The 26,762-nt window shown below is 39.6% G+C and overlaps 1 protein-coding gene across 2 annotated transcripts; it reads right to left on the reverse strand.

Annotated features, from left to right (window-relative positions):
- Nucleotides 1-870: 870 nt before the first annotated feature.
- Nucleotides 871-26,608, reverse strand: LOC133837569 (cation-independent mannose-6-phosphate receptor). Of its 2 annotated transcripts, none has more exons than XM_062268375.1 (16): nt 26,059-26,608; nt 25,096-25,306; nt 24,861-25,024; nt 24,516-24,799; nt 24,305-24,452; nt 24,115-24,236; nt 23,937-24,049; nt 17,967-18,364; nt 17,726-17,839; nt 9,740-9,886; nt 8,872-9,051; nt 8,663-8,789; nt 6,904-6,971; nt 2,090-2,417; nt 1,870-2,000; nt 871-1,804 (listed from the first exon to the last, which is right to left on the reverse strand). In XM_062268375.1, the coding sequence occupies exons 1-16, from the start codon at nt 26,167-26,169 to the stop codon at nt 1,724-1,726; spliced, it is 2,727 nt and encodes a 908-aa protein (XP_062124359.1). In that variant the 5' UTR covers nt 26,170-26,608; the 3' UTR covers nt 871-1,723. The 2 variants fall into 2 exon arrangements, with proteins under 2 accessions (XP_062124359.1, XP_062124360.1); XM_062268376.1 differs by having other exon boundaries at nt 2,231-2,417; nt 26,059-26,606.
- Between the last annotated feature and the right edge of the window lie 154 nt (nt 26,609-26,762).

A 26,762-nucleotide genomic window follows, 5' to 3' on the forward strand; every position in this document is an offset into this window, starting at 1 on the left:
AATCTACAAACAAGAAGACAAGAAAATACATCAAGCAGCATATACTCATGTAATTAGCATTAAAATATCGTATATACATAAGTAAGTAGCTATGTCATACATATTATACATATGTCTCTGAAATGTATTACCTAAGGTACCTACAAATTTATGCAGACACACTCATTTACTAATACATACATTATTGCATATAATTGTGTATGTAAAGAATACAAATACAATGAATAAAATATATTTTAAAATTTAAAACGCAACGTGTTTTTTCTCTCTAAACGCAAAGGGGGCAGCAAAAATATGCAATGCTTTCATTTTAGAACGCCAGCCTAAAAGTATACTTTGCGATTTATGTGCTAGTGCAACGCACCCATTCAACCTCAGCCTAAAAGCACGCAACAGTTTTTTCACTCCTGAAAAATTTAGCAGCCTGCTGCTTTTTCTGTTCGCCTGGTACTTCAACTGGCAATTGGATACTTTTTGGACGTTCGCGCAGCTGCCACAGGTGCACATGTGTGTTGTTGTGTATGTGAGTGTGTAAGTGAACTGGTGAGCATGTGTGGGTAAGCGGTTGTACGTGTGTGTGTGTGTGTGTCTGTCGGCTGCGGTTTGCGATGACCGCAAACGACTAAAATCCCAACTGAAATACCAGGGGAACAGAAACCAGCAGCAAGCAGAAAATTTTATGGCGGCGCCAAATTTAACAGCTGACTGTTGCTTTTTTTTTTTAACAATGCGTCCACTGAATTTTAACGTAGGTAGCTTTGAACATTCGACTGCTAGATTTTAAAAATTGAAAAAAGATCGTTAAATTTGAATTTTTTCCATAAGTTTAAATTGATTTGCTGGTTATTTTCTGAATAAAAAAAGCAGAAATATATTTTTATTTTGTATTTATTTTCAATTTCTTTTTACATATAGAATATATAAGTGTACATTTACGTTAGTATTTAATAAAATTGGGTAGTTTATACAGACGGCTTAAAATAACTAATAAATCAAAAATAATTACTACAAATCAACAAATTTAAGTACAAATCGTCCAGTCTCATATCACAAATAAAATACAAAAATAGTTTTTGGACAACACAGAAAACAGAACAGATAAGAATTGTGTGTAAATGAAATATAAAAATATAAATACAGATTTTGGTTTTGAGAAGTAAAAGTGGCATTGTTAATTGTGGAAATTACTGCCAGAGTTTCAGAAAGCAATTGTCGCAGCAATTCTCAAGATTTGACTATATGCTAGGTATATATATATATAGTAATTAAGTACTGTATGCAGCCATAATTGTTGGTAAGGGTTTTGCCTTTACATACGAAGTGCAGGTATATAAAATATATAATATATATGTATACATTTATAGAATTCCATTAACTGGGCTTTGTATGTTGTCGTCGTTGTCGTTGAGACGTATTGTACATAAGTAAGTAATATTATATTTTTTATAATTATTATTTTCCTTCAACAATTTCGTTACTTGTCTACATTTTAGGTCTTTAGCTCACAATCAGTTGCGTTTTTCATTATTTTGTCTTTGGTGTTAAACGTTCCAAACTTGTGGTTTTATCATGTCTTTTTTTTTTTTTTTGTTTTAGTTTCTTTCATCTACATATCTTTTTTGGTTAACTTTTGAATAGCAATCAGTACGCACCACTGCCGGCCACAGCCTTGGGATGGAGTTCGTGTCCAGTTTCCCCCCTCTTTCTGTTACTATTTGCTCTTCTAGAGCAGCATATCATCATCGCTTTCGGTAAACTCGCCATTCGGCTCCAGCAGCAGATTGGCTTCCTCGTTCGACTGCACCTAAAAGCGTAGGTAAAAATGAAGTCGTAATGATTGATGGCACTTTGTGGACATTAGTTACGTACCCTGGAATAGCGCACCGCTGAGCTGCTGCGTCTGAAGAGGCGACGCACGCGTTGCCTTCGCGCCGGCGAGAAGGCAAACATTCCCAGGCAGGCCACAAAGAATGTCACGGACAGGATAATTCCCATGATGGCTGTACAGAAAAATGACATCAAATGAAAGGAAATGCATGGCATAAGAGAACGCAGAACGCAAAAACACATTTTGGCTAGCTGCACTTACTGCCCACGGAGGCCGTTGGGCTGGGAACAGCTGCCAACACAGAGGGTACGGCTGCTGCCGTTGCTGCTGCTGTTGCTTCTGTTGCCTTTACAGTGGCTGCAGTAGTAGTTGTTGTTGTTGTGACTGCTTCGCTTGGCTTACCGAATGGCGTTGTATGTGTGCTGCTCGTCGTCGTCGACGTCGTCGTTGACGGCGTCGTTGTGGTAGTTGAAGTTGTAGAACTCGTGCTGCTTCCTCCTGCTGTTGTATCTTCTGGCGGCGCACTGAGACCCAAGAAGTGGCAGATGCTCGGCGTGCGTTGCACATAAAGCAAACTGCACTGTGTGTCCTGTATGTGTGTGTGTGTGAGGAAACCGCATTTTAGTAATTAGAAACTTTCTTCATTAAGTGCAAAGAAAATAAATAAATAAATTGATATTGGAAAAATACATAAATTGCAACATAAAAGCTAGTATCTCTTGCTGTGCTGTGTGCTCTGTGCACCGTCTTCTGTTCATGGCGTGTTTTACCCAAAAGGGCGGCAAACTGTGGCGCAACAACTGCCAGGCCAACACTCTCTCAGTCTGTCCGCCAGTCTGTCCATCCGTCCGGCTGCACGCTGCGTGTAACACTTTCGGCCAAAGACCATTTCCGGCGGGGCCAACAGCAACAGCAAGAGCAAGCGAAACGAAGCGCTGCAAATGTGCGCATAATTTAAAAACTTTTGCCGCGAACTGCAACTGGCAACTGGAGGCAACAACTGCAAGTGGCAAAAACTCTCTAGAGCAAGAGCACGGCGCGCGTTCACAACTTTGTCGACGTCCCGGGTCGTGCAACCGGCCGTGGCGCCGCCCCAGACACCAAAACTAAAACATGTCGAGGACACCCAAGCCAAGCCAAGCCAAGCCAAGCCAAGGCTCGAGCGCGCACAAAAAAGACAGCACGGAAAGCGGACAGCGGGTAGACGCATTAAAAAGTTTGCAGCCATTTAAAATCCCATTTCATTGAATCGCTAATTTTCCGACAGCGTCGCTGCCGCTTGCAGACAACTCTGCAACAACGGAAAAACACAACACACCAAAAAAAGAAAACGAAAATGAAACTAAAACTAAACTAGCAAAGCTGTCGCCGTGTTGCTTGCTTGTTTATCGCTGCATTGTTTAGAAGTTTCCTATCGTATGTGTGTGTGTGTGTGTGTGCGGCCCAAGCAATTTGCAAAGTCCACAGCGAATTATAGATAGATCGTTAACTATTGGCTTAATTAATTGCACGTCATAGTCACGGTTAATCTAATTTGTTTGCTTATCTCCACACACGAAACTTATTGTTTATATCATTTTTTAATTGTGAGCACGCCTCAATGGAGTATTTGAAGTGGACATGGTAACTTGTTGCATTCACTTAATTGAGCATGAAATGCATATCAAATAGAACAGTGAGGAAAGTGGGAGGGAACAAGGAACGAATAACCAATTGCCATTACGTATGCTTGACAAAGAAATTAAATTAATAACACCTACAAGTGAAGTGTGTAATGCAATGCAATGCAATTAACGGCAATCAGACAAACACTCTCCCATAGCTTGGCAGTACTATAAGCTATATGCTATAGCCAAGTCATGCGTGTGTGTCCAGTTGACACCGCAAGTACTCCCTGAACTCAACTCAACCGAACCGAACTGAACTGAACGAACTGCCACCCTCTCTATCTCTCTCTCTCTTTCTCTCTCTCTCTGTCTGTCCCTATCATGCGACAAACGACATCGACGGCGGTCTCTGGTTAAAAGCTGCTTGCAGCTATTTGTGAACTGGTTTAAATTTGGGTCAATTGGTTTGTGCCACATGTGAGTGTGCGACACTGGGTATTGCAACAAGCTTCACTGACTACTACTAACTGCCAGCAAATACAACTAAACCCGAGTGTAGAACGTCGCCGAGCGTTGGGCTGTGCTGTTTAACCAGCACAAACAGGGCGCCAGCCAGCAGCAACAACTGTAGCGAGTGCTACAATAACAACAGCTACTGAAAAAACAACAATTAAGAATGTCAACGACTAATCGTGATCGACTGCGAGATATGCTGTCGATGGCAGATGAAATTCAAAACAAATGCTTTCAACTGCATTTATATTTCTGTCAATTTGCCACTGACTGCAGTTTAAAAAATGAATTCTAAACGTAGCTAGATTGCTAAATAAAATAAAGTAAAATGAAGATTGAATCGTGATCGCCTGAAATATATAGGAAGAAAAAAGTGAAACACTAAGCTTTTTTGACAATGATTTAACATACTGAACTTCAGATAAAACCTAGTCGATTCTCTAAACTAAACTATTCTCTCTCTAAACTAAACTAAACGATGTCGAATATCTTGTCGGAATGCACTTTCTATTACCATTATTAAAAAGATTAAGTCTACAAATTAACTATAGTTAATATTGCTAATTTTAATAATGCAATCTTAGAAAAATATATCAACGACTTTCAACTCCAACTTTGCCAAATTTTAATAGATTATTTCAAAGACTTTCAACTCGAACTTTGCCAAACAAAGAGTCCTTTTATCATATTTAACCTGCCGTCACAAATACCCCTTAATTTATTCTCTATATGTTTCATATCAGTGCACAAATCAATGAAGCCCGTTTGGCTAACAACGTCTGAGTGCAGGGCATAAAAACAACTGAGCGCCTACCTACAAAATGGACAGGCAAATATTTTCAATTGCTGATGGCGCCTCCTTTGGCAATTTGTGCGTAATGGACTACGACGGTTATACGAGCTCTTTTCGCATGACTGTGTGTGTGTGTGTGTGTTGCAGTGCGTGTGTGGATGAGTGTGTGTCGATATGGGTGTGTGTTTGGTTAAACCTCAGGCACTAATTGCTGCATTTTTGGCATGCTCTCGGACCAGGCTAATAAAGTTGCATACGTCGAAACCGACCACTAATTACAACGTGCTGCAAATTGACAATTTTGCTGCAACATGCGGTTGCCGCCTCTCTAGATATATATCTATATGTATGTATATACATATGTATTTGCTGCACACTCGTACATAATGCAAACAGAACACAAAATCAATTAAGAGATTGGGGTTTTGGTGCGCGAGAAACTGCAGTGGAAAATTTATTGTGCAGCAATTTAATTGAATTATTTAGGTGAGTGAGCAGCAGCAGTAGCAGCAGCATCTCGAATGCCACACACAATCTTGACGAATGCGAATATATATATACTACATAAATCGTAATTACAAAGCAGCAGCGCGCGACAGCAAATTGAATTAGAAGCTTAAGCTTACTGCTGATTAATATTGGCCTAATTATAATCAGAGCACCAGCAATAGAATATGCAAAAGTGCAAAGTGCAATGACAATTATTTGATAAAGAGGCCAAAACGAAAGCAGAAGCAAAAGCAAAAGCAGATGCGTACAAAGCAGGTCAACGTGTTGGCCCAAAAGGACAAAGCGGGCAACAGCAAAATGCAGTTACAAAGAGCGCAAAAAAGCTCAGCTGCGAGCTGCGAGCTGCCTGAAAGCCATATCTGGCGATCTAAGTCAAAGGCCAGGACCTGGGCTATGGGACAACGACAGCATGTTTTCGCTGTAACAAGTCAGGCACGTGCATTTTTAGCAGCGATTGTTAAGACAACAAAGGCTTGGCCAAAACAATAGCAATGCCCCGCCAGCTAAAAGCATCAACGACTACACAACTATGTAAAAGCAACAGACACCACCAAGGAATACAAGAGAATAACGCAGCAAAAAGAAAGAAAAAAGAATAGAACAGAAAACAGAAAAGAAATGGGGTGGCAAAACCAAAAGCCGCACAGGTTGGTAGGCAACATTTTTGCTGAAAGGCAACAGAAGCAGCAGCAGCAGCAAGGACAACACCAACAACAACAACAACAAATGGCTGGCAAAGCGGATTTGCCAAGTGGTAAGCATAACAAAGGACACCTGCCACATTGTTTTGTGCCCAGTTGCCACGCTCTGTGCTTGCTTTTGCCTGCTGTGTGCGGCCTTTTTCTGCATATTTCTTATACATTTTCACTTTGACAACAACACCAGCTACACCCAACTCAACCCAACCCAAAACTTCAGCAACTCCTTTTGCCTTGCACATGCATACAGTAAAAATATGTACGCTAAATCCACTTCAGGCTTCTCGCCTTACTTATGCTTTATATGTGTGTAGTTTCCTGTCTTCTAAGTGTGTCAATTTAATGCGCTTTTCCCTAGGCGCACAAAAGTATGCTACACTTTTTTGTTGTTCGATATTTATCAAGCTGTCTGGACATTTCTAAAGAATTATTCATTCACCACACATATATAATTTAAAAAGTAAACTCATTTAAAAGGAATAATTTGCAAAGCAATGAAGTTATGTTGCTACACACAAGATTTTGATTGCTGTGCTAAAAGCATTTCAGACTTATTTCTGTAAGTGTTGCCAAAGCCTCTTACAGTCGTTTAATACTTTGATGGCAGCACAATAAAATGTTGCCTCAATTTGAGTGCTGTTTTTTATTGAAAATTGTAGTTGCAGCTACTTCAATTAAAGTTTCACTTTTTAAGCTGAATACATCAATAATATTCTTCGAATGAAACTTCTAAATTCGATCGGACAAATCGTGTACAAAATATTGAAATCTGTTGTTGCAATTTTAAACCTGAAGTTGTCGCAAATTGTACTGCAACTAGTCCATTTAAAGTGTAGTTAAATACTTTGCTTATATTGCCTGAATAATCTTAAGTAGCACACAATCTTGTTAAGCATATTTGTATTCTTTTAGATCTTTCATAAAATCATTTTTGAGAAAAAGTTTTGCACTTACCTCTGTAATGGTTGTGGTGTTCTCCGTGGTATTGCTGCATATCAAGCGCAAATGCACATTCATTTTGCCTGCAAATGAAATAAATGAAACCGATTCTGTGGTTAGCAATGGGCCAAAAATCTACGGCGTTTAATTAGCAGAGAGATGAAACCACAAACAAATGACACAAACTTGACCCCAATAAAATGTGATGAAAGTCATTTTAGAGAGACTGAGAGAGAGAGAGAGAAAGCAAAAGGCGGCATTTTATTTTAATTGACCGAAAAACAAGCTCAACAACAGCATCAAGGATAACAACCACAACATTCAGCAGCAACACAACAATAATGCTTAAATGAATCCTTATCATAGCCTCGTCTAGGCTGCCAGCCCAGGCTCCCAAAAAACTACGGGTGTTCTATGCTGCTGCAAAGTTATTACATAAAAGCTAAAAATAATTATCACTGGAGACGACAACAAAAGCCGCATGCAAGGCAGCTCAGAGGGGGCTGGCTGGGAGGTAACAACCACAAAAGGCTGCTCCAGCTCCTTTCTGCTCTGTGTGTGTGTGTGTGTTTGATGGGTGGCAGCTTTTGGGTTATGGGCTCAACTGGTAAACCGTTTTTGCCACTCGGCTTTGCTGCTGCTGTTGTTGTTGCTGCTTTTCCACTCTGCATTTCGCATGTCAGTGAGCACATTAGAATTGTCTGATCGCTTACAGATTGCCAAACCACACACACACACACACACAGCAAATGTGTCGCCGAAACAGAGTTTTATAATGGTCGCTTCTCTCACTTAGTTGTATTCATTGTTATGTCATAATTAAATTGTCGCTTTTATTGCCAGATAACATACGAGACGAGTCCAGTCCGCAAAACAAAGCCCACAAAAAAACTTTCATTTAATGACAAAGTTTTGCTGGGGATTTTTAGTGCCAATAAAATTCATGGCCATGCACACGAAACAACCGATAGAAGGCGGCACCTCTCTTCTGCCCTATTCTATTTTGAATTCTGTTTTGCTGCTTTAAATATTCATGACTCGAATGCAGCCGCCGTCGCATAAAAAACGCTCGACAGCAGTCAGCGAAAAAAACAATCTCCAGCAAGATTATTTTACCGCATTATCTCGTCGACAATTTTATTTATCATTTTTTTTTGCTGCAGATTTTTTTTCTCCCCTCTGTCTATTTTGATAATTTCAAGTATTTTGCGTTTTAGTCGGCGAGCCGACACAAAAGGTTTTCTAGATAAGAGCACGGAAAGCACCGCAAAAAAAGAAGAGTGGAAAATGGTGGAAAAGCAGCAGGAAAAAAGGCGAAATGGCGACAAGCGCAGCGCGAAAAATGTCGCAATGGCGCCCAAAAAGCAGGCAGCAAGCAGAAAAAAACACATTGTCAAGAGGTCGGCAAGGAGAAGAGGAGGAGTGCAACATGTTGGAAGTGATGTGGTAGAAGGTCTGACAGATAAGCGAATGGAAAGTGCATTGGGCTGTGCGCCAATTCTAATGCGATTTTGTCATTTTCCGAGAGCAGCTCAAAAAGCCAAAGTAACACTCAAAAAAAACAGAAAGAGGCGAATGACCAAAAAAGAAAATGGCGTACGGCGGCCGGAAATGCGCGTGTTGCGCCAGCGGAAGTGCAAGCGGAAACGGGGAAGCGGAAACGGATACGGAAACGACAAGCGACAAGGCAGCAACTCCTCAAGTAAGTCTCACAAAACGCAAATCGAATTAGTTAGTTACGATGCACAAGTATCAAATGACGCCATCAACTCACCCTCCTTGCCACAACCGGGCAGGTCATGTGTGAAGAACAGATTGACCAGATCCTGCGAATAATCCGTCATGGTCTTGCGATACATGCCACACACATTAAGCTGCACCTTCTGCTGTTTGTACGCAATCTGCAAATGAAAAACGAAGTGTTCAATATAAACTCCTGAGTGTTTGTCGCTACTCTGTCTGTCTGGTAACTGTCAAACTTACCTCAATCTTGCCATCTTTGGTGAACGAGGCGTTCTTAAAGTTGAAACGCTGATGCGCCTCCTCCTGCACAATTTCGCAGGTGTCCGAATTGAAGGTGCACTCATGTGGCGGGCAAATGACACTTGTGCCCCAATCGAAATGATAGTGGCAGTCGTCAATTTCAGTCAACGCCGGTTGGCCCTACAATAAGATGACATTACACAGAGAACAAGCGTAAGAATGGAGTTCTTTAAATTGAGAATTTAATCTTCTTGACTAAGGAAAGTTTTTCACTTTCATATAAGATTGCTTTCAGTAGATTTTTGTTTTAATATTGTATTCTTCATTTTTATAAATTTTAGATTAAAAGTTCTAAGTTCTATAACAAAGAATAAATTCTTTCATATTCAAGAATTTTTCAAAATTTCTTTCTAATCAATCAACTTTGAATTTTAAAAAATTTGTTGTTTTTTTATTCAATCATCTTCAAATGAACTGATTAAAATCTTAATTTAATAATTGCATATCTAGTATTTTTCTAAATTGTTTCAATTTTGAAACGTTTTGTTCTTACTTTCATTAATTGAGCTGATAAAAATATATTTCTAAGGGCAGCTAGTGTAGAATTTTTCAAGATTGCTTTCGCTTCAAAATTGAACTCTTGAATTAAAGAGTTTTATATCCATGTATTACAAAAGTATTTGAATACTGTAAACTGTTGTATCTTTTTTTGAGATATTATAAGTTTCTGAGTTAGAGAATTTTATGATAACGAGCTTATTTCATGACTAGCTAAACTTTTCTAGCTCGCTCTAGTTTCAGTTTTGAAGATTTCATACCCAATTTTACAACTGTTTTTCTCGATATGTATTTCGTTCTCAGTACTTACGCGACCCGCAGTCATGTTGCAGTTGAAGTGTATGGTCGTGGACAGATTCATGGCCTTATCGTTGGGACAGGGATCGCCACGTAGATAGAGCAGCTCGGCGGCGGTGTCGTTGAGTGCAGACAGTTTGACCAGCGGAAAGCCAAGGCTCTGCAATGAAAAAGAAGACAAGAAAAGAGAAGGGTTAAAAGAGAGTGACATGAAATGACATGAGCAAACAACACGTGTCCAACTTTATGACTGAGATTCGCCCGCAAATATGTGGAAATCTCTCTCAGTACAAAACCAACTCGACGACGACTTTATCGATGAGTGCGTTAAGCGACTGTGGCAATGGATGGACAAATGTTATGGCCCCTGGCAGACAGTAACCTCGTCAGTTAGCCTCTCACGACACGACACACAGCATAGCACAAAACGACAATTGCACAAAATGGATGGCATTGCAAAGATTTCGATGGTCGAACCGACAAAGATGGAACGAACACACGCATCGCTAGCCTTAGATGTTTAACGAGCTTTAAAGCACAGAAAGTGAGAGAGAGATAGAGAGAAGAGAGAAAAAAACACAGAGAAGAACGCATGCAATGTCCTTAGCGAGGCATTAGCTGTGCAAATTGCTCAATGATCGACCTTTTTGTCGCCTGTTCAATGACGCTTCAATTGCAACAGGCAACAGTCAGTGCCAACTACTCCCACTCCCCCCCACTTCTCCACATTCAATCTCTCAAAGCACGCGTCAGCCTTGAATGCCAGCTTTTTCCTACTCCCAACTCTTTTTGCTGCTGTCCCAACTCTGCTTCCTCCTCCTTCCTCCCGCTGCTGCTGCTCTTGTTGCAGCTTAAACACTGTCAGTGGCAGCAGCAGCAGCTGAAGCAGAGGATGGCATCCAGGCAGCTGGCCAGTCGACCGGGCATTCAACTGGAGACGTGCGCTTAATGTCCAATGCAATGGCGCTCGAGTGGCACAAGATTTATGCCCGGGTCAGGCGACGTCGATGGCGATGACGATGGCGGCGAACGTTGCACATGTTGTCGTCTCATCTTAAACGTATTAGCCACTGGCGGCAGACGGCGCCAGCTCATTTCGTATGCAGCTCAGGCAAGGTTTAAGCAGTTTGCTCTATTATTTATTGCTAACCATTTCGCTAGCTGAGCAGTTTTTTTTTCGCACTCCTCTCGATTCTCCTCTACTCTATATCTATATCGGAAATCCATTGAAAACTCAAAATCTGAACTAATGCGGCGTCAGCAAACAAGCAAAACTGGCAACTGCCAGCAGCATGGAATGTCCTTCAACAGGCAATCCTCATTAGCATTGGATATAGTTAGAATAGAAAGTAAGCTGAGCTGAGCAAATAGGGAGAGAGAGAGAGTGGAGGACGAATTGGAAGAGTGGCAAGGGGCAAGCGACTAACTGGCGCCAGTTGCCAGCTTATCAGCTTAGTTGTAGCTGAAAGCTGGGAGCTGAAGCTGTAGCTGTAGCTAAAGCTGAAGACGGCAACTTTTGAGTAACTTGCTGTTCCAAAATTTATTGAAAAACTTTCTTATCGCATTGGTACAAGCACAAGCAAGTGCTGTTTGTCTATGTTTCCTGGTCGCTTGTTTATATTTTCTTTTCTTTTCCTGGCACTTTTGCTCTGTTCTGGGGATACCCGGCAGGATTGAAAGTAAAAGGGTAAGATTACTTTGTGACAATCCACTATTGATAGTAACTTAAAGTAAAAACTAGTTTTTAAACACAAAAAAGTCTACATATGTTTGGTTGCCATTTTAGCATGATCAGTATAGAAAAGTCAGCCATCCGTCTGCCCGTCTGTCCATCAGTTAAAACACCTGAATCTCAGAGGTTAAACACGCTAAAGCCACCAAATTTGTAGACAATATTCATATGTATTCTACAATTACGTATATAAATCTGAATGCTATTTTCATTGGTAAAAACTGGAAGTAAAAGCCATTTTCTATATTGCATGGTCAACATTTAAATTACTTCTTGATGTCTATTAAGAAATTTTGATTCAAATGCCTTATATAGTATAGTGAGATATAGTTAGATTTAACCTGTATTTAATATTCGATTTAATTTAGCAAACACGCAAATATATTTCCGTTTGTTCTTATGCTAAACTTTCGGGTATTTAACCGTCAAACAAAGGTGACTGTAATTTTATTACTATGTTTTCTTTTTTGCCTGCTTTAAGTTTTGTGAACTTTTCGCTCATAAGAGCAGGACACGAAGTGGAAGCGTTGACTGGACAAAGCAAAGAAAAGAACAAAACAGCACACAGGCGGGTGGGCAACTTAATTGTTTGCAGATACAACACAACAAAAAAAAAATAAATAAATAAGTTGCGAAAGAAAAGCAGAAGTAGAAATCTATTGAAGAAATAAAAAATGCCAAACAAAACACACACAACAAAAATAGGGAAGAAAAGAAAAGAATCCCCTAAGTTTTTTGAACTACACGTAAAATGTAAGCTTAAGCCATGTTAGGATTTCCTGTTGTCCTAATTAAAAGTGCAGCCAGCTCTTGAAATCAAACAGAATGCTGATAAGAGCGAGTTCTTGAGAGTTGAGAGCGTGTATCTCAATTCGAAATGTTGTCAAATGCTCTTCGGCGATATCCTTTCGCAGTTCAGTGTCCACTTGACCACATTGAAGTTGTCCATGCTTGGGATGACAACAACAAAAGCGAAGCAAAAGCAATAAAGATTTGTGCAAGTTCAGCGTTTGGATTGAGACATCAACAGCGACTGAGGGACAAATCTCGTGTATTCGCTGCGTGTCCTGTGGCGTCACGCAGACCAGCCTCAAGGCTAGCCGCAAAGACGCCCACAAATGGGCCGTGTCCATACACAACATCACAAAGGCTAGCATAATTTTGGGCCATATTATGGCATAACAATGGTTTGTAAATTAGGACAAAATGTATAAAAATAGGACAATAGAGCGTGTGCTCTACATTGAGATACTTGTTAAAAGAGATTTGTATTTTAAAATAGATTTTAATGCTCGCCTAGTGCTTTGATGTTTCTTAATCATTTGTATTCCACTTCTCATTTTAAAATTAGATTTTATTGACTTGCTTCTTTAAGAAGTTTTGTTGTTAGAGTATGTAGTTTTAGCTGGCAGAGTCTCAAATAATTTGACTTTTATACAGACAGACAAAATAAGCAGATTATTCTTTAGTTCGGAATTGTTTATCCTTAAGTTATAACACCTTTTTATCCCTCTTAAATACCGCGTATAAATGGCATAGTTTGCTGAGCAATTTTGATCAATTTCGAACAAAAATTCCATCGCTGTGCCATTAACAGGTTGAGACATGCCAAACGCGAAAGCACAGCGAAAAATTTATGACAAGAAGTCGCTGCATGACAATGAGCTGTCGCAGCGTGAATCTCGATTGGGTTGCAAAGTCAAATGTGCGCCAAGCCAATAGGTTGTTGAAGGAGCAGCAGAAGCAGCACCAGCAGCTCAAGGATAATGCCGTTGCAGGATGTGCAACTGCAGCTGTAGCACATTAAAATATGTGCAAAATGCTGAGCGCAAATCAGAAGAAGCCAAACGCCATTCGACATTTGACAACTGTCAATGAGGGGGAGGTGCCGCAGAAAAAAAAAAACGGGGTAACTGAATGAGGGAGAAGAGAATTGAGTTTGAGAATGCGAAAGGAGTTGCACGTTCAAGTGCGCGTCAGCAGCTAGCAGCACATTTCCGTTTCCGCACACGAAATGCGCTGAAAACGGAGCATTTTCCCAATGCAAAACGTGGCACAAATGTCAACAGCAGCCCGCCAACAACAAGCGAGGGACTGTCTCCTTTCCTCTCTCACACACGCTCTCTCTCTCTCTCTCTTTCTCTGCATGTGTGCAAATAAAGCAATATAAATTTTTAGAAAAATATATATAACCATGGCTACGTTATTTCTAGGCCAGTGGCATGCAAACAAAAGCCGACGGCACTTTGCCCCAAACGTTGCTATCCCCATTCTACCCTCCACCACCCCACTCGCTCTTTATCCCACCGCAAGCCGGAAATGTTCTGCACAGCACGTCGCATGGGGCACACACACGCACACACACAAACACACACACATAGATACACAGAGGAGCCTCTTCATGCAGCATGGATTGGATTGGTATTGTATTGGTTGCTTTGGGAGAGAGAAGGGCCAAAGGCAAAGGCAAGGGCTGCTGCCAACTGATGGCTGTTGGCCGCTAAAAGCTGTTTTTACAGTTATATATGCATATGTATATCATCCAGCTGTGCATGTGTGTGTGTGTGTACTTTTACACCATCGTCAACGCCATAGCCGCATTTTGCCATATCCTTCCGTTCCCTTTTAGTTACCTCGCCCTCCTTACGTTACTCCGCTTCGCTTTGCGTTGCGTTACGTTTTTGTTGGCCTTGCGTTACGTTCACAAATATTTCGCTCGCGTTCTCAGTTCCCTATCTGCCCCCAACCCACCACCTCCCTCCCAACCCAAGGACCATATGGCCCCGCCATTTGCAGCGCGCGTACGTGATTATTTTTTTTTAACAACTTGAACAATGTTTTTGCTCTCGGCATGTGATAGAAGTTATGCCCAGGTTTCGGGGCAGCGGCGTGAAGCAGTCGCCAATGGCTGAGGCTGAGCACACGCACTTCATGGCCGCTAGCGACACAGCGATAGCATTATAATTCACATAATAATTGCATAAGAGCATCTCAATGCCACAAAAGCCGACCTACGGCCTTTAAGTTAAGAGCCAAAGCGGAAACATCTCTATATCTCTATCTCTGGCACCACAGACAGTTCGAAGCTGTCGCAAGTGGAAGCTGTGTGCTCCCAAGCGACATTCACGATTCGCTTGCGACAGTTTACTGAATTAAATCGATATAAAGAATCTGCTTCCAATGATGAGCATTAAATCCGATTGAAATAATACGTATATTAAATAAAGTAAAGCAAAAATATAGCGGACAAACTTTTAAGTGGTTGCTTATAAATGAAAATGTTGTATAAATAACAGACAGACTTATTTTCTTTCAAATTGAGCCGCTTTAACAAAGGTTTTCCAAAAATAAGTTGTACTTTTAATTTGGTAAAAATCAAAGCAATTTTTATAGCCAAATAATTATTAAATCAAATATTGTCACAAGCTCCCAAGTATTTACTGAGGGGCAAAGAAGATTTTCATTGTTTTTTAAGCGACTTTTTTATCAAACAGAAATTAGCAAACCAAAATTTAAGAAACAATAAATTGTCTGAGCTCAACTCAAAACTAATTTTAATTCCACTAATAATATAATATTTTAACTTCTCCACGTCAAAGTCTTTGTGATTATGTCTAATAAACTAAACTATTCACAACTTGATGACCACATTTACCCCTGCTTAGAAAATCGTTTTACCCAAACAAATAATAATATTAAGCTGGCGCACCTCTCAGAATACGCTAACTAAATGTTTCAATTTGCAGCAATTTTTATATAATTTCATATCACAAAAGCAACAGCACATTGTTTGCAATTATCGCATTCGCATTCGCAATTCGCATTTAAAGCGCACAACAGAAAACCCGACAATGTTTGTGACCATTTTGTTGCATGAGCTGAAATCTCATTTCAAGCGAATTTCATAGCATACTTTTGTGGGCTTAAGTATTTAAGCGCAGGCCAACAGCTCGGTCAGCAAAGCAGTGGGCGAGGAAGGAAGTTGCGGAATGGGTAACTGAGCAGCATTCTCACAATTTGTGGCATTAAACAACTTTTAGACACTGAACTCTCGCTGCGCTCTTCAGTTGTCAACGATGAGTTTGTATGAGAAAGAGACTGAGTATGAGAATGAGACTGAGAATGAGACTGAGAGATATTTTGGTGGCAGCCTAATGAAGTAACCAAATCCACTGGTCACAAGGCAAAGATTGAAGCGGAGTGAAGTGGAGTGGAGTACAGCGGAGCGGAGCTTAGCAATTGGATTTGCAGCAGCATATTTAATGCATGAATGGGGCCGCAATTTTTGGGCATTTGGCCAAAACGGCTTAACGGTCAAATTGAAGCATTTACCATGAACTTATGTATGAGTATGAATACACTTGCAAAAACTCAGTACAATTTTGTATAATAATCTTTAGGAAGTCCAAAATTTTTGCCAACAACGAAAAGCAGAATCAGAAATAATGTTGACAAATGAGAATCGATATCATAGTGTTAGTTAGAAAAATATTCAATTCTTAAAATCTTCGTTGTAATGTTAGCATATTTTCCATAAAATCTGTGAGATCTTTGATTAACACACATTGCACTATGGGGCATTTTCCATTTTAGCTGGCATTTAATATTACGAGTAAACCATACGAGATTTTTTTACTGCAGTTTTCGGTATTATGTTACTATATTCCCAAGGAATCTATCATAGAAAAGTGGGCGTGGCAACACCTCTACCGCCCCCAAGAATCGGAAAAAATTGAATATTACGGACACCTATGGAGTTAGTATTGTAAAATTTGTACACCAATATATACTTACCCTTCAGAATTCGACACGCCCCTTAAAATTTTTCCCCGCCCCTTCCGCCCTCAAAATTTTAAAAAAAATTGAATATTTTGAGCAATTTTAGAGCAAACGACCCCATTCTTGGAAGACATAATGTAAATCCTAACCCGGATGTGCACTGCAAATTTTGTTCCGATCGGATCAAAAACAAGGAAGTTATTCACAAAACATTGCTTCAGACGGCCCTTCTCTCTATTTCCTACAGAGCTCTGCAGAGCATCGATCGGTGTTGGAAAACGTGAGGTTCTCTGAGAAAAATGCGAATTGCGCCAATTGTGCGCAAAAGTGCAGAAGAAGACAACTATTGGTGGATTAAGAATTGACAACACTACAACATACACTTGAAGGTTTTGCTAACTTTTGCTAACTTCATTTTCAAAATCCTTTCCAAAGTTGAAAATTGTTCTTCAAAATCCAGCTAAAAAAGCTTTTAAAAAATTACCAAATCTTAGTATAAACACACACAATTTGATTAATTATTTACTTTTAACATATAGTACAAACATGCGAAATTGTTATCCATCACTTCTTTTTTTTGTTAATAGCTTTCAAAATAAATAAATGAATAACAAAGTTCACTCAAAAAAAATATGCAAACTTAGCAAGCGTGCTTTCGGATGCAACAACTGACTTTACAGCTGTTATGCTCAAAAGAGCTGTTAGATATACATGATTTTGGTATGGGCCATAACAGTTTGATGTTCTGTTAATGCATTGACATTAACATTTTTCTAATTGGAACACTTTTAAAAAACGCCTAAATGCCAGCTAAAATGGAAAATGCCCCATAGTGCATTGTTGCTGACCAAGTTTTAAATGAATAAAACCATTAATTTTGAAATTAGCAACGAATGCTGTGACGCTTCTTTTGCTTAGTTCAAAAGAAAAGAAAAAGAATTGTAAGTGTTAATGAAACAATATTGTTAATTTTGTAAAATAAAACCAATAAGTGACCCAGGCATTATGGGATTGATTTTACATCTTACTTTTAAATTTAAGAGCCATCTAAGACTTTCATAGAATGAATATTTGTTTCTTAAATTCATTGTTTTTAGCAAAAAATCTAGAAAGTATCTCAAACAAATGAAACAATCTAGACTTATCCGCCCTTTCTCTATATCAACAATAGAAAATTTTTAAATAAAGAATTGTTTACATGTTGCAAGAATTTTCACACTTCGCAAATCCTTAATACAAATATGAGATTTACGTGATTTTTCTCTCAGTTTAGCCAAAAGGTTCAAATGGGAAAATGGTCGCTATGTTAAGAGATGTGATATGAGAGATGGGAGTTGGTGGCTGGCAAATTGGTGCCAATTACGAGGAATATCATACACACACACACCGACACACCGACGCACACACACACACATACGCATACGGACACACACATCTGGTCGTCGATCGGCAAAGTTAAGCTTATAAGCGGCTTTGTCTGCTACTTACCTGCTCCTCCTCGGGCGCATTGGCTGCCGAAATTTTGGCCATGCAGGCACCTGAACCGCCAGCACAGCCTAATTGGTATTTCGGCACTAATGGTCGGCACACATTCAAAAAGAACTGCAAGAATAGAGAGAGAGCGAGAGATGAGAATGAGAGAGAGTCAGAGACAAAGGGCATCAAATTAGTTTCAACAGCGCCAAGGGAAATCAGCGTGCAGTACAATGGCCGATGCTGATAAACTTACCTTTGTGTTCTTGGCCAGCCGTTGGGCTTCTTTGGGCGGCAACTCGATGCGTGCCTCGTAGTTATCGTTGGCGTTAACCAATGGAGTCAGGTCAACGAGCTCTTCATAGAACTTTGCCTTGCATCTAATCTGCTGGAGGCAGGCAAGCGGCGTCTGATATTGAATTAACAACTGACAATTCGAGTCCTCAATTATTTGCACAGCATCGTTCGTTCCATTGTCCTTCGTCGCATTGTTCGCACAAACAAATTCGATTTTCGTCGTCCAACGGCGACCACTTGCATCGCATACTGCTCCCTCCTCGTACAGTAAATACGGCGAGCCGCTCTGATTGAAACGCAAATGTGTATTGAAGTTGCCCAGGTTGTAGGTCTGTTCATTCTGAGCATAGCAGGCGCCTGCAAAATGCACAAACACAAGCACAATTCATGTTCACTATCTCTCGCGACTCAACTCGTCTCGTTTCGACACAAAAACGCGGCGACAAATGACACGCCAAACCGCGTCCCCTTGTCACTCTTTCATTCGCTGTTCGCTGTTGGCAAATGGAGCAGTTTTGTGCTGTGAAAGCCACGTCCATCAGCCGATCAAAATCGAAATTAATTGCTGCTCTTGTTGCAACATTCGCTTTTTTTCGTCTTTGCTCTTTTTTGCCTTTTCCATTTCGAGCGAGCTGCTGTTGACTTTTGGCAAATTGAGAGCGTATTCAAACACAAGAGTTAGATATGGCTTTATATCTCTGCTACATCAAACACTGGCATATTAAGTATACGTACTTTATTTGCCTGACTCACTCTCTCATTGAATACATTAATCCCTCACATATTAAGTATACGCACTCTACACTTTTTCCCAGCCTAAGCATATTTAACTAACAAGCAAATTAAGCAACGCATTCCGTTTGACAGGCGGCGTTAGGCTGGCAAAGCGCATGGATTAACTCGGCTCTTGAGGCCGCTTAAGTCTGCTTAAAGCCAAAGCTGAGCAGAGTTTGTTTATACAAGAGCGGTTGCTTAGCTTAAAGACTGCATATTTATGGCTTTAAGCAGTTGTCAATGCATTTGAATTCTGCTTTCAAAACTACAGTCAAATTTCATTTCCCTTTGGCAATGTTTTGTCTGATTTTGATTGAGCAGCTTCTATGTTAGTGGACAGGTTGCTGTGTGTGATTGTGATTGTGATTTGACTGGAATATGGTAATTCCACTCACTCACTCCGTCGATTTCTATTTGGCAATTTTTTGTACTTTATTGCACATGCCACAACAGCAGCAACCGGACAACAACAGCAACAACAACAGCAGCTAGCGAGCTAGCTAGCTTGTCGAACATTGGCTTTTTGTGCACAGGTTGCCCCAAAGCCACACACAGTCAAAGTCAATTGAAGTGAGGGTTTCTCTGCTCATCTCCTTCTCTTTTTTTAGTTTTGCTAATACTCGTATTTGTATTTGAGGGTGAATTGAAAAGAAATCGACTGTCAACTAAATTGATAAATGACAATTCTGTTGCTGCGTGACAATACTAAAGAGAGAGAGAGAGAAAGAGAGAATATGTGTTAGCAACTATGCAAGCAAATAACAATCTCTGTGTGTCTGTGTCTGTGTTTGTGTCCTGCGGAAGCATGCAATTGAGTTCAGCTGAGGCAAACACAAGAAACCAGCAGAAACAGGCAATCTGTTGACCACCTTGACAGTGTGCAGGAGGGAACTGAAATCATTTCCGTGACGAGATTAGCCAAAGGAGATTGATCTGTTGCCACACACACAAACACACACACAAACACAACGCAGACGCACCGAAAAACTGTGCCACAAAACACTCACAAATTCAATTCCAATGCAATCTCAACTTCAGCTTCTCGAGCCTCGGGGGCATTACAATGTGTGGCCACAGGGAAAGCCAAGCACAAGCACAACACAACAGAAAAAAAAAACAATAAATTGCTCAAATCGTTTAAATTGCATGAAAGGGTTAACTATAACAAGGGATAAGCAAGTCGAATTTTGTGGCGTTGATAAGCAACAAGAACAACAACATAAACAAGTATATAACACACAACTGTATATATATGTTATATATATATGTATATATTTGTATGTAGTACATTAAGATTGACAGAGCAAAAACGAGGCGAGTGTGGAGCAAAAAAGACGAGAAACAAAACTCGGGGGCAAATTGAATTTCAATAAGAAAACAGTCAAGAAAGCGCCAAGAAAAGGGCTCAACAAGAAATGGGAAAGAAACAAATATATAAACGATTTAGTAGCTGAAGCACAGTGACTGAAATTACGAAAACTCATTGCGAAAATTAAGTTTGGAATACGCTAAAGAAATTAAGGAGACAGCTATTTAAAAATATAAATTACAAATATTAAAGATTAAAACTGGCCAAAGAAACTACAATCTACAAGCAAGCTTAAAATCAAATGTCGACTCAGAATATCATGGAATTCAATCATGTACCTTTGCTTCAAAGAAAATATTGTTTTTCAATCGAATTAAATGTTTCCTAATAGGGAAATTGAACAACTATGATGCCAACTAAACTATTTTTTCATTACTAATTGAAAACTTATATTTAAAAGCACATTTTTAATAAGGGAAACTCAAAAAATAAACAGTAAACTAAATTGTACTCAAGTAATTAAAAAGTTATAAATTTAGCAACGTATTTTGCGAAATCCAACCACTGTGCGGCTACAGCAGCACATCCTGGCGCATCCTGGCGCAAAACAGCTGCTGGCCAAGTGTCAGGAACGGGGCGTGTCTCTAAATTGAATCTGCCCGACAGACCAAACAACAGAGGGAAATAAAAAATAAAAAACAAAAGCATAAAATAAAACCAAGCAGTTGAGGATACCAAAAACAGAAATTGAAAATTATAAACATTGAAGTGTACCAACTGCCGATGGCAAATAAACACACACATTCAACTATTTCAAGGATGTGCTCGTCCTGCTCATTGTGGTTGTTGTTGTTGTTGTCGTTGTTGTTGTAAATGTTTCTACTGTTGTTACTGCTGCTGATGTCCAGCTGCAATTGTTTGGCATTGCTTTTGGGCATTTTATGCATGCTGCCAGGCTATTTGATTATATTCTCGACTGTGTCCCTTTAGCAGTTTTGTGTGTATACTATATGTACATATATCATACGCACCGTTGGCCAACGCAACGTTTTATGTTTTGCATGTGATACAGTACCACATTGTAATTTCTAAATAAAACTAGGGGACAATACGATTTCCCATGGGTTCATAAATACCAAAAACACACACACACACACAGAATGGAAAATGCAAAATGCAGAATGTTGAATGCAAATTACGCGTTCATAAAATGACGGCACAACGTGTGCGGCATAAGCAATTAACAACATTTTATTGCTGTTAGTCGTGGCCCAGCAGGCACTTGGTGGCAGTCAGAAGGCAGCAGCAACAGCAGCTTGCAGCAGGCAATAACTTGCAGGCTGGCAATGTGCAACGTGCAACGCGCTATCAAATGTGGAATTCAATAAAACAACAGTGCAATTGCAGCAACAAACAAAACTGATTCCAATGTTTTGGCCTAAGCCGCGGAATTCTTGAATGGGAGAAAGCATAGACTATATACAAATATGGGCATTGGGTGAGCTAGACACGAAGTTACTCAGTTAAAAAAAACAGTTAACATATTTAATTTCCAAGATTAGTTTGATGTAGCTTAGACGCTGTCATTGAAAGTGATAGAATGATAATTGAATCATTTGGGAATTAACAAATACTTTATAGAGTTTAGCTACTGTAACGACAGAATGGGAAAATAATATAAACATGGAAGGAACATAAAATTAACATTTATCAAATATATGCCCAAGTTTTTTCCTAGAATTCGACTAAGATGTTAAGTGAATTTTAGAACGTTTAATTCAGCGTTATATTTAAATATAAAACATATTTCAGAAATCTAAACAATTTTGTGAAATTATGCATGTTTTTAGTTTTTTATACAATTTAAATCATGTTTAAAAAAGTTACCTTAATTTAATCAAATTAATTTCAATATTTGAATATATGAAGACCTGAGTTTCTCTGAGTATAAATATTGTAGCACTATTAAATGTAAATTATAAACTGCAATTATAAAATATTAAAATAATTTTAAGGTTAGGAAATAAATTCATAATTTTGTTGCATAATTTTACAAGACTGCTTTAGTTTCTAAAATATAAAATTCATTTGAATATTACACTGAGTTATACATTTTCAATTCAAACTCAATTAATATCTTAGTCAAATTTGAATTCTCAGAAAAAAAGAAAAAAACTAATAAATTATATTCAATTATTTCAAATAATTATTCTGCCAACACTTTCAGCAAATTTCATTACTAATTTCTGCAGCTTCACTACTCAAAAGAGAGACAGTCTCCCTGCTGCTTTTGCCGTCTACAGGGTATAAAGCCAACAATAAAGTCAGAAAGAACATCCAGCAATATGGCGTCTGTCAGTGTCAGCTGGGCGCCAACCAGTTACGAGAGTTGCATTAGAAATGCACGCGTTGTTCACGGCTCTGTTCGCGTGACCGTGTCCTGCTATCTGCTATTTGCTATTTGCTTAACAAATGAAATTTTCGTGTAGTCCCGTCGCAAAAATGTTGTCCCCATGCCCAGACAGCCCAGCAACAGCAACAACAAAGACAACGACAACGACAAGGCTCATACAAATCGTACATATCTCCCATATATATGTATGTAGAGTATTACATACATATATGTAAGTAGAAATGCAACGGCGTCGGTGTCTGGCCCGGATAGCAATGTCAGTTGCCAAAAGCAAGTGAGCTTATTTATTTGTTTAGGCCCAGCGGTGGCCATGATTTCGTGCCCAAACTCTTGCAGCGCTCACTCGCTCTGTATATGTGTGTGTGTGTGTATGTGTGTTTTCAACGTGCGAACGACGACGAGTCGTGAACTGGGAGCAATGCAGCTCCAGCTCCAGTTGAGAGCCGCGGGCAGCCAACCAAGCACAAAAAAAGGACGCGCCAACGGAAATGCGTCTGCAGTCAACTAGAAATGCAGGCACACACTCAATGCATGTGTGTGTGAGAGAGTGTGCGAGTGTGTAAGTGTGTGTGTGTGATGGGACATTGTATATTTCATGAATTTGTGCCCAGGCACGTTTGCAGTGCCAACAGCCCACATGGCTTGAATATTTGCAACGACAGCATGCATTTATTATGTTGGGCATATTAACAAATGCAAAAGACGATGCAGCTGCATACCTCACACCACAAATGCTAAAGACAACATTACGTATACGTAATAAAAAACATTCTTCCGTTCGCTTATCGACAGTAAACAAAATTACTACAATGTAAAGTCTTTATAGTGTAATCGGAATTCGTAGAACGCTCTTTACAATATTTGCACACTCACGACTCTAATTCGAAAACACAAAATTTCAATCGAGGGGGAAACTAACTGAGTTCTTCTCCCTTTATGCCCCAAACATGATTTGTTTATATATTTACTATATGCACATGGTTGTATACTGCGTAAATACGTTATATGATGACCGCATCACAAATATGAATCATCGTTCCCTACATTGCTTTTGTTGCTGTTGTTGTTGTTGTTGCTGTAAATAGACACGCATGAGTGATTCTCAATGCGCAGCAAGGAATAACAGACACAGCTTCAGCGTTCGCTTTAAACTGTGATAACCAAGGCTGAATTTAATTACTAAATTACATGCTAAAGGGAAAACAGTTTCTTCGCAGCAGCTACAGCTTTATGTGTTGCCCAAAAGCAGATAAAGTTCATTTGGCTGCTTTTGTCGCACTTAAATATGTCTGGCTTGCATGTTAAATTTTAATTACACTTTTTTCCAGGTAACAGCAGCAGCAACAGCAACAGCAAGAGCAGCTGCTGTCGTACGTGTTGCGACTGCACTTAAAATCTTCATTAATATTGCAAGCAACAAATGACCGACTTACCACCATCCGACAAGCAAGGCGTCCCAGCGCTGGCACACACAGCTACCGTATAGGTTTTGCCATCCTTGGTCAATTGGTGCGGTGGATGCTTACTCAGCGCACTCAGATCCAGCCTGTTTGCAAAAACACAAAAGGATTACATTTCGTATTGAAAAACTACGTGTAACAATCGACTCACAGCTCATTGTCCGATGCGATGACCGCACAAGGTTTCAGTTGCTTGCAGGCGAGTGGCGTGAAAATGTTGAAATGATAGGTGCAGCCATCGTGATCTGTGCCCATAAACTCTGGATGTTCATTCTGCAAGCAAAACAAAAAAGCTGTAGCACTTGTTGCACTCGCTGAACTCGCTGCAGAGAAGTACACACCATAATTGTATTGTCGCAGTGGAAGTTCACAATGCTGCTGTAGTTGGCACTGGAATTTCCTGCACACGGTGTCGATGAATTGTGTCGTAGGAAGAGTAGATTGTCCTTAAATTCAGGCTGCGAGTTCACGTTGCCAAAGTTGATGAAACTACGGTAATAAAACTTGATTTTTAATACACTTCCTATTGAGGTATAAACAAAGTATATTTACCGCTTCTTTAGATCCGTCGCCTTGCGATCGTAGAGGCAAATGCTACTGCCACTAGGACACATTGTATTCTCACCATAAAGCACCGGCTTGCAGATGTTAATTATAAACAAACCGCCATCACGGTCTATAGTCCTATAATTAGCATCGCTCAATGACATCAGGTCGAATGTGCCGCCCACATCGTTGTAGCGAACGCTACAGCTATTCGATTGCAGGGCATCGGGTACAGGCAAACAGGCCAAGGATGTCTCGTAGTTGATGTAGAAGGAACACGCGTCATCGGACTAAAACGAGCATTAATTCGATAATTTAACCAACAATTTACAGTGATGTCAGCGCACTCACATAGGAGGTTATATGGAACTGATTGACATCCATGGTGTAGTCACAACTCAGTATCACATGCAGCTGATAGTTGGCATTGCCAGCAGTTCCATTCGGACACTTGGCACCACTCAAATAATTGAAATACATTTTACCATTGTGATACTTCAACTCATGCTGGCGACCTGTGAGAGATGAGAAAGAAGAAATCCATGAAATGCGATTGTTAACCAAAAGGGTATCGAATTTCTCTTACCCAGCACATACTCCTTGCCCCCCTTCTTGAGGCAAGCGGCCACATTGCTTTCGTTGTTGCAGCTGTGCGTCAAATTGCCGCACACATTAAACTCAAAGACATCTTCGTTCAAGTTCTTCACCACATGCGCCAGCTCCGAGCGCAAACCGCTGAAGTTGAACTTATAGCCATAAACGGGTTCCGTTATCGTGCAATCATGCGATGTTAAATCCTATTGAAAAGTATAGTTATAGTATAATTGTAAGAATTAAGTTGTCACTTAAAATAAACTGAAATTTAAAAATCAAAACAAAAATTGATTTATCTTTTTTCAGTACGCCTAAAAAATGCTAATAAATTTTTGAATTCTTTAGAAGTTCGCAATTAAATGTAATGCAATTAAATTAGCATTTGAAAAAAATGCATTTCGTTGTATAAAATTTAGAATTTGATGAAATCACTTTTTAACACACGAAAATACTGCACATAAATTGACGGGTTTATTAGAAATGCGCAATTAATTTGAATGCAACCAAATTAGCATTTTTAAAAATGGTATTTCGTTGTATAGAAATATATGTTTGAATAGTTATCTTTAATTTCCAAATTAACAGTACATTTGGAAAATAACGGTCACTGCTAAGGCGCTGTTAAAAGTGTTAACAGGTGTGCTTACACTGTTGCTGTTGTTATTGTTACTTGGCAATCTGCCTGATTTATTGCTTATATGCGCGACAACAAAGGCAACAATAAGAACGATACACACACACACAGACGCATGTTTAGCTGGTCAAATTCGATAACTGTGTGTTCTTTTGACGTGTTAACATGGCAACAAGTGCGCAGTACGCAATTCGTTCAGCTGTTAACAAAACATGGTAACGAAAACAAACAAATGGCAAAAACTCCCGACGATTCTCCTCCTCTTCTCAACTATTCTTTCTTTTTACATCCCCTGGCAAGCCACCCAAAGCAACCACTTACCAGCTGATTTGCGTCATTTGCAGCGCTTACGTTGCAAGTTGCAAGTAAAATAATGGCCACTATTGACGCCGTGGTGGCGCCACAAAATCCAATTTTCTTTACATTACTCATTTTACAAGAAGTGCCCGCATTTGCAATTTAAACAGAACCGCGACGACCAAACACGAACAAAGCACTTCTTTCTTGTTGTTTTCTTACTTATTGTTATAACGATTAACCAGTTTTGCACATTGAAAGTTTGAGTTTGATTAGGGAACTCTTATCGCAAGCAGGTCGTTAATTGGGCTGTGAAGTATTTGTATTGTTTATTTAGACTCGAAGCAGGCAAAAGTCTTTGGTGGTGTTTCGATTTTTCAACGACCGTTTTGTTTTGCTCTTATCTGATTAACCCGTTTGAATGCAATACCCGATAAACACAAATATATAGCGCGCACAATATGAATCATATAAATGAGTTTACTTTTCTATTTGTAAATACCACAAGCGATACCGTTCAGCGGACTTGATGAAATTGATTATTATTATAGTTAGCGGTCGCCGCGCCGGAGCCGTAGTGGAAATGCAAAAAAACAGCAACAGTGGTTGAAGAAGAAGCAATACCAGGGATGTAGCGCACAAATAGCTGATCGAATGTTCGAGGTGCCCTTGTCAAATATGCAGCTGAGCTAGTTTGCTACACTTTGTTAGTATAAATTTGTTAGGTA

The sequence above is a fragment of the Drosophila sulfurigaster genome, chromosome 2R, assembly GCF_023558435.1.
Source record: "Drosophila sulfurigaster albostrigata strain 15112-1811.04 chromosome 2R, ASM2355843v2, whole genome shotgun sequence".
Lineage (NCBI taxonomy): Eukaryota > Metazoa > Arthropoda > Insecta > Diptera > Drosophilidae > Drosophila > Drosophila sulfurigaster.

Coding starts and splice junctions, on each gene's coding strand:
- LOC133837569 (XM_062268375.1), bottom strand. CDS start 26,169: ATGAGTAATGTAAAGAAAATTGGATTTTGTGGCGCCACCACGGCGTCA. Junction 6,972..8,662: donor GCCCGGTTGTGGCAAGGAGG/GTGAGTTGATGG, acceptor TTTCATTTGCAG/GCAAAATGAATGTGCATTTG. Junction 2,001..2,089: donor CCCAACGGCCTCCGTGGGCA/GTAAGTGCAGCT, acceptor TTTTCTGTACAG/CCATCATGGGAATTATCCTG.